This window comes from Ostrinia nubilalis, chromosome 14 (genome assembly GCF_963855985.1).
Source record: "Ostrinia nubilalis chromosome 14, ilOstNubi1.1, whole genome shotgun sequence".
NCBI classification, from domain to species: Eukaryota; Metazoa; Arthropoda; class Insecta; order Lepidoptera; family Crambidae; genus Ostrinia; species Ostrinia nubilalis.
In genome coordinates, this window is record NC_087101.1 from 13,162,486 (window position 1) to 13,181,966 (window position 19,481).

A 19,481-nucleotide genomic window follows, 5' to 3' on the forward strand; every position below is an offset into this window, starting at 1 on the left:
ATATTTTTAAGGTGTTAACAGCTCAACGATATCGTAAAGTTAATTCTATCGAGTAGTCAAATTTAACTTAAGAGGCCGTTTTTAAACATTTTAACAGATACCTAAGCCAAAGACGCTAGTCATTCTAATCTCATACATTTATGCAGTTAAATTCATAGTAGTTACATATTTATAACCAAATTGTTTCGGTATTTGTAAAATAAAACCGTATTTATTATCTAACTCCCGTATGTTATAACGTTTTCTCAGAGATTTGGGGTAGAGTCGGGGAAATTTTACATGTACGCAATATTTAAACGATATTTTTTCCTCGGCCCCACCTCCCCTCGATAAGGAATCGTGCTAGCGTACGGCCTTAAGACTGTTTTGGTAAATCCATTTTGTCAATGGCCGCATTGTGCATTCCGTGTAAATATAATGTAAGGAACTTGTCTAAATAATGAACATGTGTAAAATGAAATAAATTGTCTAAAATGTATATCGGTGTTTATTTTACTAACATCAAAAATAATTAATTACATCTAAATCAACAAAATAAGTACCTAATAATAAACTGATACAGTTATAGAATATTTACTCTTTTGACCAAATACTGCAGACAAAACTAGTGAGCGCGTTTGATGTAAACTCACACTAGGCCCTCAGATCTCGTTTCGATTATGACTTTATTTACTAATCTTTACGCTGGTATTGGCAATTACAAGTGAACACTTAATGACAAGGAGAAGCAGTTAATGACTATTAAAAAAATACAAAATTTCGAATCGAAGGTCTTTACCATCACTATTGAGAGATTGACTAGTTTTAAGCCCTGAGATCTATCGGTATCGGATCTTTTGGTATTACCCCAACACTACTCTCATTAGAATATCATCTCTCACATCACCTCAGTGATGTTCATGCTGCGGCCTGGCGTAGTGCGGGTTGGTGACGCTATTCCGGTTGAGGTAGCGCGCGATGTGGGCAATCACGATGCTCTCTCCGCCCACTGTCTTCCAGAACGACGCAGCTTCCGAACGGACGAACTCACTCTGACCGCATTCCTGCGAAGGTAATGCTTCATTCAAATTCTTTTTTTTTTCAGGGAGAACCCATATAGTATGTCGGTAACAATGAATCTAACAAACGCTTTTAGCCTAGGCGCAGACCACCGATTTTTAGTTGGCCGATAGTTGAGTCGGGCTGCTAATCAATATGGACATGTATGAAAGTGCGCACACTACAACGATTTGGTATCGGCCGATTCTTCATACAAATTAAAATCGGGCCCAACTATCGGTCTACTAAAAATCGGTGGTCTGCGTCTAGAAAGTAACAATGGGTCGGGCATATCTCTTTATCTGTTGCCGAAACAATGAAAGGTGAAGTAGGTAAAGGTTCTCGAATGAAGGCACGGTTTGGATGCTGGCTGTAACTGGATGAAAACCCCCGGGTAAAATGAATGCAGTGAGGAAAATACAATCACCGTGAGCTTTGAGACTAAGTATAGGTAATCGTTTTTCTGATATTATTGTCTACTCATACCTTAACATGAGACTTGAGGTAACTCAGTATTAAAAACCGCAACTGAAAGAATATCGTATTCACTTTGTTTTTTTTTTTAATTTGAATTATTTAGCGCTAGCACCTACTTAGATTAGATGATTAGATTTGGGTAAATTATTGTTTATCTTATGTAGATTAGGTACTTTGTCTATTAACATTGTAAGTAATCTTTAGTGAAGCACTATCGCTGCTATCACAAGTTTGGCACTAAGTAATAAGCGAATTGTTTTCTGAAAATGGCAAAGAACTTTCGCAGATATCAGGTCAAACAACGCAGACTAGAGCCCAAGTGATCATGCCCGGGCTAATTCAATGACGGCCGACGGATAGCCTCGAATATCGGTCTGAAACTACACGACCAATACTCACCGACGGTATATCCGTCGTGTTCTGGATATGGACCTGAAACAGATTTATTGTTAGATAAACTATCATTTTCTTGTTATTTCTTATTCAAATAACTATCACGCTCGACCATAATAAACTATTGGATACACTTACGATTTGAGCACTACTAGTTCTTGCGACGAATTTGTCAATGACAGATCTGAATGTTCCAAGATTTTTTGCGTCCTGATGAATTATAAAAAACAAATTATGTGAAAATGGTGTGTTGAGTGACTATTCTAAATACGACAGCGCCATCTAGTACACATCCGTGAGGAATAAATAACAGCACTCCAGATGAATTATACGCAAATCAGTCAAATTCCGATAGAGGACGCAACGAGTCATATCGTTAGTAAAAATTACGACTCTTAAAGTATTTATCACTATTTTAAAAAATCTTTAGAGATCCGGCTCGGAGGACCACTTTTAAAGTCCAACATAGTACATCTAGCTTTACCGCTCCAATCTTGGATCGGTATTTGTCTTACGACTACTGTGGTAAATGTGTAATTATTTCCGTCAATCTGAGTTCACGATATAGCCGCAGCCAAGTAATTTCATAAACGATTAGTAGAGGTATCAGCTGCGGTTACAACTACCATTTCCGAAGGTAATAGAGGTCACCTTATTGCTATATTGAAGAAAAAAACGTTGTATTGTACCTTGTACCCCATGTCGCAGGCTGACTCAGTAGCACAGGTGCTCTGCGGCGTGACGACCACAGACCTCGCCTTGCTTTCCGCCATAGAATAGCGGGACTTCACGAGATCGTACACCTATAAGGCACAAAAGATCCATGCTGAATTTAGGACCATACTGGTTACTTACCTATCGCATCACCTGCTAATGAGTTGATAAATTATGAAACGAAATTATCACAATTGCTGACTCAATGGAATATTTATTTTCACTTCTATTTTCGATTACAGGTAATTGCTATTTGATGCAGACAGCATTAGAAAGAGACAAACTGAAAACAACTGATTGATGTTGTCTTAAATTATAAATATCTAAATGTAAAATAAATAGATGAGAACACTAACAGTTCCCACGTCCTGCTCGTTGATATCCCTGAGCAGGTCGCTGAAGGTCTCCTGGTAGAGCGCCGCCATCCACGGCTGCGTGAAGAACTCGTACAGATCGTCGATCTCACCCATCTGTTTTCAAGCAATTCAAAACTTATATTATTGTACAATATAACGCTCGTAGACTGCCACGTTAAAAGCTCTGTTGCAGCATGTAACTGCAATGTAAGTTTAAGTTTTAGTTCTAGTTCTACGGGTTGCAAAAGCTCCATTCTGGATTAACATAAGTTTAAGCCATTTAAAGTATATAGCAATGAATGAGCAGGTATTAGCAAGTGTTGGCAATAAAACAATGTATACTGTAAGCTTGACGCTACAGAGCTGAAATTCTATTCTATTCTATACCTTATATGGATTGTAAGAATAGGTACCTTGTATCTAGCCAGCAGCTTGTTGAAGAAAGCCTCGTGCTTGCCATACAGCTAGCTCAGTAGCTCCGGCGAGAAGTGCCTCTTGGAGAGGCATGTGACGCTCGCCACGCAATGCAACGCGTTCAGTTGCAAGCGTACTTAGTTTCCGCGCTTGTCCGTTACTATCTTATGCCTCGATGAACTAATACCTTGTATCTTGCCAGCAGCTTGTTGAAGAAGGCCTCGTGCTTGCCATACAGCTGGCTCAACAGCTCCGGTGAGAAGTGCCTCTTGGAGAGGCACGTGACGCTCGCCACGCAGTGCAGCGCGTTCAGTTGCAAGCGTACTTAATTTCCGCGCTTGTCCGTTACTATCCTGTGCCCTGATGAGCTAATACCTTGTATCTTGCCAGCAGCTTGTTGAAGAAGGCCTCGTGCTTGCCATACAGCTGGCTCAGCAGCTCCGGCGAGAAGTGCCTCTTGGAGAGGCACGTGACGCTCGCCACGCAGTGCAGTGCGTTCAGTTGCAAGCGAAAGTAGTTGCCGCGCTTGTCCGTTACTAGCGTGTGGCCCTGATAAGAGATGGATTGAGAATTCCAAACAAAGTTAATAGATTGTGTTGTCACTGTTACGCTAAGGCCCAGAACACGCAAATGCAACGAAACTGCAACTTCTAGTCACTTTTTAGTTGCATCTAAGTTTCTGCCATAGATTCCGTTGAGAGACCACACATAACGCGACCAGTTTAAAAAAAATACAGTTTCGTTGCAATTGCGTTTCACCGTGTGTTCTGGGCCTAAGCGGCGAAAAAAAATACCTAGTGTTATTTTGTATTTATTGCGCGTCTTTGTGATTTCGAATCTTTTCCTTTTCAGACTTCTAAATACCAAGGAGATCTGTTCTACAACTTGGATCTACTACGCAAGTTGGGATGTATGCTTGTGGTCCTACTAATTTCTCATAACTTACTATTTTTCCATTATTATTATTATTACTAGTTTTCTTTATTTCCTTCATACAGTCAGCAAACAGCTGACCATTAAAAACACGTAGTTCAACCACTATAGTTTTACCTGATGTGGCAACGAGAGCTGCACTTCCATTGGTATCACTGGCCCCGGCTTCCTAACAGTCAGGTAGTACACCGGCCCCGGTAGAGTCGAGAACTGCACGATTGGCGACTCAAACTTCATCACCGGTTGCCATCTAAAAGTTATTTTAGAATAAAATGAATGAGTTTTAGAGTCACGATTAAAACACAAATGATTTGAAAGATCAAATCCTTTACGAAAAAAGCTAATATAAATATTGTATCAATTACTACATTATGGAGATGGAGTGTTTTAACAATTGTGCAGTTACATAAAAAAGATTTATAACCTTCTTGATGTTACCCCCAGATTGATTTTTGTAGCGCTGCTCATACTTGCATGAGAGCCTCTGAAACTGTAAATAGAAACAAACATATTATATCAAATATCTACTCTAGATTTTTAAGCTCAGCACTACAAATCAAAAGCTAATCCACTTATAAAACCAAAGGCTTTTGCCCATAGAGTGGGTAAAGATTAATCAAACTGATTAATAATGAACAAGTATGACCCAGCCGATTTCCCATGAGAAAAGGTTGTTTGACCTTCGTGTTGTGTGGCGTTAGTCAATTTAAGGTCACAACATCGATGAAGTATCTTTGTCTCTTGAGGAATCTAGATGAATTAATAACTATCTTGTCGATAAAATATACCCCATTTCTGTTGCAATGCCTCCAAATATTACGAAGTTTGAAGCACCATTAGTAAGTAGAGATCATGAATTCTATCCCCGATTTCCGCAAATTACAAGACGGTCAGGGTAATAAGACTTGCATCCAGCAATAGACGCTGCTATTGGCTGAAATACTTACGCCAGCAAGCTGGAGCTGTATCTTGGCAAAAGATCAGTCATCGGTTGATCAACGCCGGGGTCACACATCACGAACGGATCGAGCTTGTGAAGGAATATCCGCGCCAACTACAATTTATCATATGGAAATGAAAATATTTTTATTAAATAAACACTTTTAAATTACAAAATAAATATGTGCCGCTCTCGTAAATGATTAACCTGTGATACAAGAGTCAGGCTAGGCTTCTTCTCAGAAACATAGACTAAATTATCGACTCAGACATTTTCTTTTCATGTGTAAGACTCCCCGCAGAGTACAGACTGCTGCTGCCTTTCCCGAAGACTATAATCCGGGCCTTTTCAAGGCGAGAGTGAATAGGTACTTACAGGGCAGATATGTACCATCCTAGACTGCATCCCACTTAACACCAGGTGCGATTGTGATCAAATACCTGCCTTTTTATGCATAAAAAAAGACCTTTGGTAGGCCGGTGGTTTGGTCGGACTGAAAATTTTGTACCTATAGCAAAAATAAACTGAAACAGAGACCAGACTAAAATGATCTCAATATTCATAACAAGCTCAGTGTCAATGTCAGTTGGACTTTTTATATGCAAGATTGCTTAAGTCTTGTGCGTGATCTGTAAGACTTAGATCCTGATTGATTTAATTTTAACTACAATAATTAGATAACATCATCCATTATTTTTCCACAAGAAAATAAATTGTATGACACACGCCATCGCGCATAGATAATTGAGTTTAGCCTTGCACGGAGCTCGTCTAATCATATTGTTACCTAGAATGAGAGGTTCTATGCCACAAAAATATTAACAACTAGCTGTGGCTAAGACTGCACATGCATAGAAGCATTTTCTTAGAGTAGGGAATCGTACTAGGATTTTTTTTTTCAACCAAGAAGAAAAATTAAGATGAGCTCTACGAGCTGGGGCAGAAAAGTTCTCGAATGGCGACCACAGGACGTAAAACGTAATGTGGGTAGTAGTAAAAGTTTTCGAGTCCACTCTTAACTAACATACGATAAACATAACTTTTTTTAAACTCCTTTAATCCCATGACAGACTTTCTCTGTCGAATATGACTAACCGCTTCGCCCACATCCTCCGAACAGTAGTAGTGGTGCGGGACCCTCGCTGCGTACAGCCTCCGAGAGTATCTGGTGCAGGGCCCGGCGCCATAGATGTGCGGGTCGTTGGTCTCGAACGACGGGCCTACTATCAGGCCTCCGTCGTACACTAGACCGCTTTCGTTTATCGCTGAAAATTAGGATGTCTTTATCGTAACAAACGCTTCTATCCTCTAATAGTGAGAAGATATATTCTCAGAAAGAGAGAGATGCATAACCTATCTACAATGTGACAAAGGTGAGTAAGTTTCTTCCGCCACCTCTCAACACTGGCCGATATGTCGTCCCGAAGTGGGGGTAGGACAAGCTATATTTGGGACGTGTATAAGTGCCTTGAAAAAGGCTTACAAACTAATAAATATTTTGATAAGATTTGTGTCCGAAACCCAAATAGAACACAGTGGTGGTAACATTGATGGCCTGAACTACTTAAACCGAAGAGAAACGCATAATATCTATCAGCTATGAAGGAAGTTATTTGGAAACCTGCACTCCTGTACTTATGGAAACTATAGCTACCAAGACAAGACGCTACTCAACACGATAACAAACTTAAGACTAACCTTTGAAAGCATTGATGTCAATAGCTTTCAGGCCGTAGTAAAAGAAGGCGAAGCAAGGCAGTCTAATGGCATGGAGTGGCGCCATGAGATGGATCTCCTCGATCCTTGCATCAACCTGCCTCCAACCGGCCAAGCAGCACTGCCTCAGTATCCGGAACCCAAGTCTCTCCAGGTTCCCTTGAATTCTTCCATCCACCTGTTAATTATATACCCTGATTGTAGTTAAAAAATAAAACCAAGTCATATAAAAATCTTTGAGTTGACCGTTTGCTCTATTGCAATGACTCTAACCTAACACTCTGGATCTTAAATAGGCTAGTTTTGTAGGTAGGATTTTGAAATAAGAATTACGAATTACCGTCTCATTATTGAAACAGTTAACTCTCAAGGCAGAGGAGTCCTCGGGCGGGAAGGGCTCCACAAAAGCCACCATTTTAGGCACCAATCCCAGCTCCAGAAGGGCGGATAGGCAGTTGTAAGCCTCAACGCACTCCCCGTACACCACTACTTGATTCTCTTCGCTGAGGCAGTTCTTTGTGTCCTCTGTAATAATGCCAAGCTAGCTACTTACAGCACAACAACGTCAACTAAAGGTATTGACAAGTTTTATCGTTACGACGAATAATGTGATTGATTGACCCCCCAAATGCCCCTTATTCACCTCATAGTCGTACTAAAAGCCATTTAGCATACTTAAACTAGGTATATCTAAGCCGTCTTACTTGCATCACTGATCATGCGCATGAGTTTCCTCATGCAGGAGTTCGCTTCGAAGAGAGAGTTGATCAACATCAGATTATCCGGCATTTCTGGAGGCGCAGGGACCCGGTCCGGCTGGTATTCCGGGTTATCCATCAGGATCCTGTCACATGGCTTTCCTTTCCTAATATTTGTAGGTAAGTCAAGTGAGTCATTTGTCTCCCCAGGTACAAACATTACAAAAAAAATCTAATTTTTTATATGTATTAAGAAAACGTTTCGTGTACTAACTCGACCTCTTTCACCAATTCAAGCGATTGGTGTAAGTAATCTGGATGCTGAAATTGTTTGCCACAAGTAAGGACCAGCTCATCATAAAACTTTACACCACCGCTTTTCAGTTGGATACATTTCATTTTCCTGAAAGAATTAAATAACCTGAAATGGTGGACTTTACTTGCCACAAAGAACATTTACTTGTCGATAAATAATACATTATGTACAGTCACGGAATGAAAAGGTTCGTCAGTTTTCAAATTGATTCCTTCAACGAATCGCGAGCACATATTACCTTTTGAAACTATGTTACAGAATAATCTCGAATTAGAGAAAATAATCTTTAACTGTTCGTCAGTAAAGTTCAAAATTATCCACATCAAAGTTGTTTGACGATTTATCTTGTCAAGAAGATTATTATGATTGATAAACTAAAACCTTCTTGTTGGTTCAACCTGCCATTATTATTTCTATTAAATAAAAAAAACTATTGTCAATTGGTCAATGTCATCATTGCATTGCACTGATGGGATAGAAAAATAAACAAGCAAAACCTTATTTGTTAGCAACCGTCATATTTATTTAAATGTTAGCAGCACTGTTTCTTGCACTGTTATGTTGGCAGGTTTGACTCTTACAGTCCCTAGTGCAAGCGAAAACCGACACTAAGGTGACGAACCTTTTCATTCTGCGACTGTACAAAGGATGATTCATTCTAAGGACGTTTAGAGCACCAAGTACCTATAATACTTCAATGCAAGAGGAGGATGACCGGTAGGTAAAAATTTGGAGAGCCCGGGAGGAGAGTCACATGTCTAATAAGAGAACGTTAAAGCTTGAACCACACCGTGTGCAGATCACAATCACCGGCGCGATCAAAGGCCAATGAGAGGTAGCGCAACCCATGACAGTTCACGCGACCTGTCATTTTCCTATGCTCGCGCCGTGAACGCGTCGGTTATGGCGATCTGCACGCGTTGGTGTGGTTGAAATTTGCTATTCACCTGTCAATATTAACCATGACAGCAGACATGACATCCACATAGTAGTAGAACGGCACGCTCTTGAGATACCGGTCCGTATACCGTCCCTCGTGAGAGATGCACGTGTCAGCCGCCTTGAGGCACTCCACCACCGTCGGGAGGCCGTGCTCAGACACCAGGGTCACGTTGCTGAACGTTAGGTACTGGGACGCGGGGCTGTGATAAAAAAAAATTGAACTAAACAAAAGCCAAAGCAGTACGTAGGCACTCTCATAGACATAGAAATAAATATTAGTTGATACACAAAAGTCCTACCTTACAATATAAGTTTCAGCAAAGCAGATTAGATGCAACTAAAATACATAGACGTACCCCATTATCAAAGACTCCAGAAAAGCCAGTCCAGTCCGACTGGCTCCAACGACCACGATACTGTTGTTGACGAACACCTTCGGAAGGCAGGACAGCGGCCGCTCTAGCACCCATAGAGCGAAAGGCATTGCCCTGAATAAAAGATATTGGAGTAGATAGAATATTTTAAATCATAAATTACTCCAAGCAATAAGCTTCCGAAAGTTAGGAAGCAGTTTCACTACTCTACGTTTCAGCCAATGGCCTTCCTCTGCTAGGCAAAGGCTTTCCACAAAAACCGGTCCTGCGCTGTCCGAAATCAATTGAGTCCCGCGATTTTCTTAGTTCATCGGTCCACCGAGCCTAGAACCGGCTTTCATTGAAAAACAAAAGTGCTCTACATTATTTTAAAAAGGTTTTTGATATGAACATCAAGTTCATCTCTTCATCAGAAGTTCTTGGTCCTCTGAAATCGTTAATCATCAAGCCAAAATATTATACCATATTTACTCACATATCCTGGAATATCTTGTCGAGCTCCTTATTCCCGCTGATGTTGGGCACGGCTCGGCGCGGCCGCACCGGGGTCATGTGCCCCGCGAGCGACATCAGGTTGCGGCTCGCACTCTGATACAAAACTAAACGGTGAACATCTTCATATCCCAAGTTTTTTAGTAAAACTAAACGGTGAACATTTTCATGACCCGAGTCAAGTTTTTCACTGAGTAATGGTTTAAAAATTTATCGTCAATTTGATGAGATTTGCTATGTGTGATAACGTCAATACTGTGAAAATAATAAATTATGTAAATAACAAGCGGATATTATTTATTTACATGGTTACTAGGTGACGAATTACAAATATTTCCCTACTAACGGCCGCCCGCAACTTCGTACGCGTGGACCCCGTCTTACCCCTTTAGGTGTGGACCATGTGGAGATTCGTAAAATCCGTTCTTAGTGAGCACCTACGTTCTAAAAGGAACCCATGCAAAATTTGAGACTCTTAGCACTTGTAGTTTCTGAGATTTCGTGATGAGTGAGTGAGTCAGTCAGTCAATCAGTGACCTTTCGCTTTTATAGATATAGATGTGTAAAATTACATAAAGATCCGTATGTATCTGCAGGTCTTCGATGCATAGAGGAGAGAAGAAATAAGAGAACAAATAACGAATAACAACTAGGAACTTACCACATCTCCTTTAGCGAACAGCCTGCAGATCCAAAGGAGTGTCGTGTAGTGCGACTGTCGAAGAATGTCCCGCATGTACCAGCGCCCGTGCGGTTCCAACGCCGGCGACATGACGCCTGCCAACACCTGGTCCAAATAGCTTAGTAACATAGAGGCGATACTGTATTAAATTATTGCAATCAGCCCCAAATTACTTACTGTGCCGTCCGTGCAAGGACGTCGAGGTTCTGGGTCCAAATCATACTGCGTTCGTATTGCGGTGCCGTCCTCTAAAGGTCTGAAAACACGAAAAAATGAAAGCTGTTTGTTAGGTACTTATTTGGGTTATTTCTTCATGAAGCTGTTGAGTAGCCAACTTATTTTAAACCTTAATAGCTTATCTCAAAGTATAAAAGCAATCAAAAATTACAACTTGCTGACTAAGAATTGTTATGAGGGTCACTTGCCCAAGTATCACCATGCCGATCGGTTGCTTCTGGCTGAACAGGATGAAGGAGTACAAAGTTCGGGAATACAGAGTCGAGTCGAAGAGCTCCATCAGAGACTGTCCACGAGGAGTGTGCTCCAAGATGTCGTTCAGGTAGACCACGTCGCTGGCTTCTCCCGGACGCACCTGGACGTCTCTGGAAGTAGTTTAAGCTAAGATGGGACATATTATTCAGCATTGCTAGTGCAACAAGCAAGGATCTACAGCTTGACGGTCAATAAATAAATAACGAACAAGTACCTACCTAAATATAAGTCCGATAATGATAAGACAGAAATACAATAATTCTTACCCTCTTACAGAATTAACGTGAGCAACGTAAAGCGTCTCATTTATAAACCGCATCCGAGTTCCATAAGGGGTCACCAGCTAGAAGCGTATTTTACAACCATAAAAAACATAGTTTCCAAAAGATCAAATGTAGCATCAATTTTCCAAATCCAAAAGAAAATTCCATTCGAACCATTGTGCATGGTCACCACATTCACTTAAGTTTCTAGAACGTACCGTAAAATGTTCCAAAAGTGGAAAAGAAGGGTGGTTAGATGGGAGGCACATGACACAGTAATCCCTGTCAGGGAACAGCTCATAAGCTGCTTCCAGCATGTCGAATCCATATCTGAAAAAGTAATGCAGCAAAATAAAAGCCTGGAATGTTAACAAGCAAGCTGACAAGCAATAGAAATAGATGATAGAGAGTTGAAGAAAATTTTAGGGCAAAGTCCTTACAAAAGCCTTAGAAAAGAAATTTAGTTTACCTTTCATCATAATCCGGGTGCATCGCAAAAAGTTCCAGAAGAAAAGCATTAGGTGGTCCCGAGTACCGGATAGGTTCTGGTTGTCTGTCTGCCACCGCCGTTGTTGAGACTGCCATGCAATATTTTTATTTGAAAGATCTAAAGCCCGGTCTGTGAGCATGTAGAATTTTGTCCAATGACCCCAAGCTACCCATCCTTATCACTCGCGCGTAATTATATTGCTGTCGCGACTGTGCGACGGGCGCCCGCAGTGAGTGTGCGAGCGCGACAGCAACATAATTACGCGCGAGCGATAAGGATGGGTAGCTTGGGGTCATTAGACAAAATTCTACGTGCTCACAGACCAGACTATACTTTATATCAATAACTTTTATACCTCACAGATACCGATTAAATATAAAAAGAGAGACTTTATAACCAACTCACACGAAGTGCTTGTTCTACTGCTGAACTCTGATTAATACTTACTTTTGAGTTTATCTTTTTTTGCAATTTTTTCGTCGACGTACATTTCTTTTTTGGACTTGTCGTCCAATACTTTCATGATGCTCTCAGCTAATCTGCGAAACGATTGAGTGCGGTTAATTCTGCTCCAGGCTAATGACGATCAACTTAAGAGCGTTGTAGCAAAAAGTTGGTGTTCGAATTTTAGGTTTTTATTGCTTGACGTCGCGTAGTGAGTGCGCAAACTGCATTTATCTGTACAATTTCAACGCTGCGTCGACTAAACGATCTTAATCCGTAGTTGTATCGTACCTAAGACAGTACATCATACATAATAATAAAGAAATAATGTATAATTTACCTATTTGATTTGTTCTCAGATCAGACTTTTAGCAAAATCAAGTTACGTAATTAATGTATTTTTTACACTAGTAAATCCCGCAACAAGTTTTTAATCTTTAAATTGAGTAAAGTAATAAGTTGATGGGTTTGAAAGAATTTATGTTTTATTTTATTCTTTTTACAGCATCAAAAGCTTGTTTATGAAAAATATTTACTATTTAAATTTTCTTCCGGTCCGTTGGTAATGTCTATAAAAATATTTAATAAGCTACCCAATTTTCTCAAAACCGAAACAAAACTGAATATCTTTGTTAAGAAATTAAAACTCTTCCTTATTAATAAAAGCTATTACAACATTAAAGAATACTTAGAAGACAAGTTCTAATAAAAATGCAACTAAGTATGTATGGTAAAATATAATATAATGTGCAATAAATAAACCTCAAATGCTATAAATTTTAAATAAATGAATATACCAGGTATACAATAATAAGTAAATACAATAATAAATAAATATGCTAAGTATATAAATTTTAATATAATAGGATATAATATACATAACATACCAAAACTAAATCCTGCCAAAAAAAGTAGCCCTAAGTGCAATAATTTAGATGAAAATATAAATATAAGTATAATGAATAATAAATATTAAATAAGTATAATAATAATAAAACAGATTAAAAATAAATTTGATAATTACTACTTCCTCTCTCCTAAAATGCAGTGCCCGACAGGGTCCATAATTGTATCTTACCTTACCAATAACACCTTTTGTAAACATTATGGAAGCAATAAACTATTGAGTATTGAGTACTTTTGACTTTTTAGTTTTTATGATGCGGGATGGAAAAATTTAAATGTATTCTGATTTTGTGACGTTTCCGCACGTAAATATGGATAGGTTAAATAAATAGAATGAAATGTATGAAAACGAGCGTGCCATTTTTTAAACGTTATCTATAATATCTGTGTCCATCAAAGAGCTCGTAACTTTAAGATTTTTATCCATAGAGCAAAATTTATCTAATCGTGTTTTTAAACAGTTATCCCATTAGGTACACATGCGTTCTCTAATACAAACCCATCAAAAACAATACTTGTCAAAAAACCAAGTCTCACTACTCAGTTGTTCTACGGTAAAAAGTTGTGAGATCCATGTAATACCAAGTCCAGTCCAGGAAATCATTAACGTTTTACATAAATATATTGACTTGGCCATCGCATGAAAACACGTGTAAATTAAATTATTTAGTGCGAAATGAAACGAAATTTTGCATGCCTGTGTAGACATGCAAAATTTGAGCTCAATGGGAAAACGGGAAGTAAGTAAATTTTAAGTTGCAAGATTTTACAACTCCAGATGTCAAAGAAAATAAAAGCTTGTAGATAGCTTTATAAAGAAAAGAAAGATTTATGAAGAAAATAAAAAGTACTGTCTACGATACATTTGTTAGGCCGTGTTGCACCGTCTTACTTTAACATTGACATCAAAATTTTGGATGTCAAAAACCTGTCTAACATAAAACACCGGTTATTGTCAGTTAGGGTCAAAGTTAGGTGGTGCATCTCAGCCTTAGTGTATTTTAATTAAATTTAATACAAATAAGGATGACGAAAATAATCGATAAGTGAGCTCACTCGAATATTTCTTATAGTAGGTATACAAGATGTCGAACAAATGGTTACTTACTGAAAAAGTGCTTCATGAGACCTAGCAAACGGCATCAATAATATGTTTAAGAACGAACTGAATCTATTCAAAAAACCTATACATATTTCCAGCTTTCATACATTTAATACAGTTACAAACAAACACGAAATCAATGGTTTCTGAGAATTCTGAGTGCCTTAATGCCGACCCCTTTATCTGTTTATTTAGTATATTAATTAGTATCTCTTGATGATATTGTAGGAAGTGAAACCTAAAATCATGTTTTCCGTAAATAATTTAAATAAGAATGCAATTTACGAGTTTGTTGTTTGATTATTATATATTACTCAATTAAAAATTTAAATTTAAAAAATTAACACTTATAATATGGCTGGCGGCATACATTTAGTATGAAATGAAACGGCATAGGTACATTTAAAATGAAAAAATTCCAGTTTATTCTTTGACCTATTTATTGTTATTGTTTTAAAGAGCTCATGAAGCACTTACAGGAACAGTAAACAGTTTCTCGATATCTTGTATAATTAAAAATCAAGTGAAATCACTTATCGTTTCCACCCTGTACCTATACTTTTAAAAATAAACTCATTTTATACGTTCATTTGTATAAGTATCTATAATACAAATACCTAACCAACTTAGTTGACGTTTTATAAAACTATTTGTCTAAGTGTCATCGAGCGACCGCTGGTGGATTTGTCATTTACCTGACCTACCCCTTTATTACTAAACGTTTAATATCAGATAAATAGTTACGCACCAATTTCTTTCATTCAGTCGTCAGTAATTAAACTTTCGGAAAAACATGACGAAGCATTGTGTGACCATACAGACGCTATTCAACTTTTATTAGTAAGGAAGAGTATATTTTATGTTGGTAGAAACACAATAGCATAGACTAATGTTTTGACACCCTGTTAAAATTTTTATTAGTCATTTATTTTTTCCTGACCAAACAGATACCATCATAATATCTTTTGTCTATTCTACCCATATTCTGTAAGTAAAATAATAAAAAGTTTGAAAAGAAAGAAATTACAAGTCCGATTTACCTAAACAAATAAATTAAAAATACTTGCGGATCAAAAGTACTCAATCATACTACAATTTACGAAAAAATCACGCGTGACGCATATACGTCAGTGGGCAGTCAACTGACATAGACCCGGCGTCTACGAGTGCCAAAGCACGACTGATTTATGCCATTTGATGCACCCGATTTTATAGTATTTTCAAATTAATTTTTCATTTGAAGATTGAAGATAGATATTTTTTCTTTTTCACACAATAATAGTACTATGTTTCTTCTTAAGTATAAAGTAGTTTATGTTGCCAAATGACTTTTAGATTATGAGATGTGACCTGTTTTCTTGCAGTAATTTTCTCGAATTTTGACTATCTTAGACATGATAAAAATGCATTTTAATGAATTAAACATCAACATTTTCTCAATACACTTTCTTCTTCAGGGTATGCTTATTCTAATGAATACATTCCATCTTCTTACTTAGAAATAAATTTGTTGTAATATTAGTTCAAAGTTGTGCCTTCGCGAGTTACCTGGAAATCGGGCTTTTGAAATTCGCTGTTTTCGTAGGCAAAAATTCAATTTGAACGAGATTTTGTCAATAGACATTCCGTAAAAACGTATGATAATTACGATGATATAAGTCAAAAGAAGCTATAACAATAAATTATATGACTAAAATCATTTCGAAATCTGCCAAATTCTCGATTTCTGCATGAAAAATGTGACAACGCTCTTAAGTCAATCATAAGATAATTTCAAGAGAGTCCACTTTATCTGTTGATTCTGAACACTCATGATCTCCAACACTTCTTTAGAAGTAACTAAACTACTGCGCCAAAATGTCATAGTCTAAGTAATCTATAAAAGATGATACAATATTATAAATTGTATCCATTGAATACCTATACTATAGTATGACCGGTTAAATGAGACCTCGCCTGCGGAACGCGGGGGCACAGGGGCGGGACGAGAACGGGGACCGTGCGGGGTGCGGGCGGGGATGATATAAAAAAGATTAAATTTCACTAGATAGTTCTCAAGATATGTGACGTCACAGTGAAGTGGTTAACGGTAAACAGGTGGTGATAAATTTTGTAAAATAAATTATTTTCTAATAAAGAAAATAAATTATTTTCTAATAAAGAAAATAATTTATTTTATAAAATTTTAATGAAACAATTCATGTCGTATTTCATGTAAAATTTATTGTGTGCAAGATGTACCTATCCAAATTATTAATCAATCACTTATGTCCATATCAATATCAGTAGAACTTGATTCTTCACTTTCAAAGCAGCCATCATCCGAATTATCTGAATCATCGTGCACATTAATAATAAAATCAACAACGTCATCTAGAACTCCGTCATGTTCGCAGTATTCATCCTCGACTTTAATTACATGGTTAATACAATGCTCCCACTTTTCTGCGGAATATTCAGCAAATAAATTTTCCAACATATTTTTTTTCTGGTCCAAATTGGAGTCGATACTTTTTTCTGCTAGCTGTCTTTTAATATCACCCCAGACCAACTCAATTGGGTTCAGGTCTGGGTGGTAAGGAGGCAAACGCAACACTTCATGGCCGTTTGCTTTCAATAACTCATCAATTTTATATATGTCCTCTGTGTAATGGCTTTTAATTAATTTGGATAAATCATCCTTTTTTAATTTATCATCAAAAGGCACCTCATGTCGTCGTAGCCAATCTTGCATTTCTGGCTTGGTAGAGGCCATAGTCGGCTTTTTTTCTACTCTAACCGAATGATAAGCTGCATTATCCATTACTATTACTGAATTTGGTGGAATATTAGGCATCAGCTTTTCATTTAGCCATTTACTAAAATTCACGAAATTCATTGTATCGTGATAATCACCTGTTTTACATTTGGATTTAAATATCACAAGTGCTCCATCGACAAATCCAGTGTAGCCACCACAATGTATGATGATCAAACGCTCTCCTTTACCAATATGAGACAATACTCCGTGTTCATCCTTTGATTGCCAACATTTTGAAACGTTATGAGACGCATTGACATAAGTTTCATCAAGATATAAAATATGTCTTCCTTCTCTACGATACTTTTTAATAGTATTTAGATATTTCCACCTCCACGATGTTATATTTGGCTGAACAGCCAAATATAACATCGTGGAGGTGGAAAGGAGGTGGATAAGGAGTTTCCTTTTAGATCCGCATTTTTTAAATTTAAAACCTAGGTCATGTAATAATAATCTTAAATATTCTCTGCCGCAGTATAATGCATTATCTTCTCTAAGGGTAGCGTTCAAGGATTTCAGAGTTGGTATTTTTTTAAAAATTGTGTAATACTGAGTAACTTTTCTTCTTACCACGCCTTTTTTGAAATCATCTACTTCCACCCTTTTCCTGCGGCTTTGTTTCAATTTCTTCGGTGATTTAAATTTTTCATTGTTTTTTAATAATTTTCCTTGTTGTACAATTCTAGATACAGTCTTTTCCGATAGTCCAGTAACGTTTGCTACGGTTTTGTTTAACGGTATATCTTGTTGATATTCATCAGAATTTGGATCCAGTTTTTTTTTTCTAAAATATTCATAAACGTTAAAAGCTATTTGCTTGCACTGACTATTAATTTTATGTCCGAAAATCTTTCGACTCATCTTAAAAATGTAATCTCATGTATAGCCCTCAAAAAGCGTCCGTAACAAATAACACAAGCGTTCGCTAGCCGCATCGCCAGCGAAATGAATTTTGACAAGAATGCGCCTGCCGCCCGCACCCCGTACGATCCCCGTTTTCGTCACGCCCCTGTGACCCCGCGTTCCGCAGGCGAGGACTCATTTAACCGGCCTACCTATACACGTTCAATAATATAAGGGACTATCGATATTACCATAGTAAAAAAGAATAAAAAAAACAATGTAGTACCCTCTTTCCATAGTATCATAAGACAGCATCTTCGGCACCCTTAGCAGATCAGTGTCAATGTTGACGATGTCGAACTCCAGTTCCTCCTCCTCGTCTTCCAGAAGATTGAGGATGTCCAGCTGAGTGAGGGGAGGGGTGGGCGCGCGGGATGCCACAGGGAAGGCCTCTGAGCGAAACTCGTTGAATTCGTCGTCGTTGAACAGCCAGGTTACCTAACATTATAATAAACAATGGCGCAAGTACACTATGCGGCAAATTGACCGAGACGAAGCGCTAGATCGCGCACCAAAGTATGGGCACGCACGGTTGTGGATAGGAGAGAGTAACCGAGATGGTGTTCACACTATTACCTCTCGCCCAATATTCCGCATAGTGTACTTGCGCCATAATAAATGTAAGACTTTTTTAAGGCTAGAACAAAGCACACAAGCTATTATAAGGAATTGTTTAAAGCCAGAATAGAGCTACTCAAGCTTAAAGGATTCTAAAATTGATTCTACAATTTATTTATTTGATCACCAACAAGGTTACATTGTAGATAAGAATAACTTACAAAAACGACACTTGTAATAAAATAATAATAAAAATCATAACATACCCTGGACTTGGCGCTAGGTCGCGAAAAATCCATTTGGTGTGTAGAAGAAGGTTGCTGCTCCATGTGGTTCAGGCCGCTAGTAGATAAACTGAAAGTGTGACTAATCAATAGGTAATTATACAGGGTGGAATTTTGTAATGCCACCTGGAGGGAAAGTAGATACTCTTAATACTGTAAATAGAAAATTTTACTGAAAGAAAACATTCCTTTATTTTTGAAAAGAAAGAAGATGAAAGAAGTGCATTCAAAGAGTTTTAAAAATTTTTCGAACATTCACTACCATACCATACAATTTTCTGTAACATAATTAAAATAATTTAAGATTTCATGGTTTTCCTTTCATTTTATTTATGAAGTTTGTTAGAGAGATTTCATCCTTATACTTAACCCTAACGATCGATGTAATAAAAATACAGGGTGTAATTTTTAACAGATTTTAGTTGGTTCGATTCCCGGGTGTGGCAAGCATATTTTTGGAAATCTTTAAATGCAGTTCTATTTCTTTTCAAAAATAAAGGAATGTTTTCTTTGAGAAAAAATTTCTATCTACAATATTAAGAGTACTTTCCCTTCAGGTGGCATTACAAAATTCCACCCTGTATAACCAAATTCACTAGCGTCTACTATCCTGTTCAATAGGCTACCAACCTAACGGAGGCTTCCAGGTCTCTGCTGTACTTGTGGGTGTAATAACCTTCCAGGTGTCGAAGTCCACCGAAAGAGGATAGCTCAAAAGACTCCTCCAGCGCTTCGAGGTTTATCTGCGTGT

At 37.9% G+C, this 19,481-nt stretch overlaps 2 protein-coding genes across 2 annotated transcripts; both read right to left on the reverse strand.

Moving 5' to 3' along the window:
• Positions 1 to 576: 576 nt before the first annotated feature.
• On the reverse strand, positions 577 to 10,026 carry LOC135078346 (cilia- and flagella-associated protein 61-like). The gene is made up of 18 exons (XM_063972944.1): positions 9,787 to 10,026; positions 9,294 to 9,425; positions 8,943 to 9,137; positions 7,954 to 8,082; positions 7,686 to 7,846; positions 7,322 to 7,506; positions 6,964 to 7,159; positions 6,361 to 6,530; positions 5,273 to 5,379; positions 4,750 to 4,815; positions 4,443 to 4,575; positions 3,768 to 3,941; positions 3,580 to 3,660; positions 2,979 to 3,092; positions 2,598 to 2,711; positions 2,047 to 2,118; positions 1,915 to 1,947; positions 577 to 1,043 (listed from the first exon to the last, which is right to left on the reverse strand). Exons 1-18 carry the CDS (start codon positions 9,879 to 9,881, stop codon positions 888 to 890), a joined length of 2,313 nt encoding a protein of 770 aa, XP_063829014.1. The 5' UTR covers positions 9,882 to 10,026; the 3' UTR covers positions 577 to 887.
• A 426-nt stretch (positions 10,027 to 10,452) lies between these two features.
• Positions 10,453 to 19,390, reverse strand: LOC135078347 (cilia- and flagella-associated protein 61). Its single transcript, XM_063972945.1, has 10 exons — positions 19,361 to 19,390; positions 18,713 to 18,800; positions 18,115 to 18,326; positions 12,178 to 12,269; positions 11,710 to 11,818; positions 11,459 to 11,570; positions 11,244 to 11,320; positions 10,911 to 11,087; positions 10,663 to 10,741; positions 10,453 to 10,590 (listed from the first exon to the last, which is right to left on the reverse strand). The coding sequence occupies exons 2-10, from the start codon at positions 18,773 to 18,775 to the stop codon at positions 10,453 to 10,455; spliced, it is 1,059 nt and encodes a 352-aa protein (XP_063829015.1). The 5' UTR covers positions 18,776 to 18,800; positions 19,361 to 19,390.
• Positions 19,391 to 19,481: the final 91 nt, after the last annotated feature.

What these genes read in the sequence shown, in the direction of transcription:
- LOC135078346 (XM_063972944.1), bottom strand. Translation starts at nt 9,881, where the DNA reads ATGTCGCTCGCGGGGCACATGACCCCGGTGCGGCCGCGCCGAGCCGTG. An exon ending in GTCATGGTTAATATTGACAG is followed by an intron (nt 8,083 to 8,942) that starts GTGAATAGCAAA and finishes TAATTCTTTCAG; the next exon opens with GAAAATGAAATGTATCCAAC. An exon ending in AGCTGCTGGCAAGATACAAG is followed by an intron (nt 3,093 to 3,579) that starts GTATTAGTTCAT and finishes GCTTGAAAACAG; the next exon opens with ATGGGTGAGATCGACGATCT.
- LOC135078347 (XM_063972945.1), bottom strand. Translation starts at nt 18,775, where the DNA reads ATGGAGCAGCAACCTTCTTCTACACACCAAATGGATTTTTCGCGACCT. An exon ending in TATGATACTATGGAAAGAGG is followed by an intron (nt 12,270 to 18,114) that starts GTACTACATTGT and finishes ATCGTTTCGCAG; the next exon opens with ATTAGCTGAGAGCATCATGA. An exon ending in CACCCGGATTATGATGAAAG is followed by an intron (nt 11,571 to 11,709) that starts GTAAACTAAATT and finishes TTACTTTTTCAG; the next exon opens with ATATGGATTCGACATGCTGG.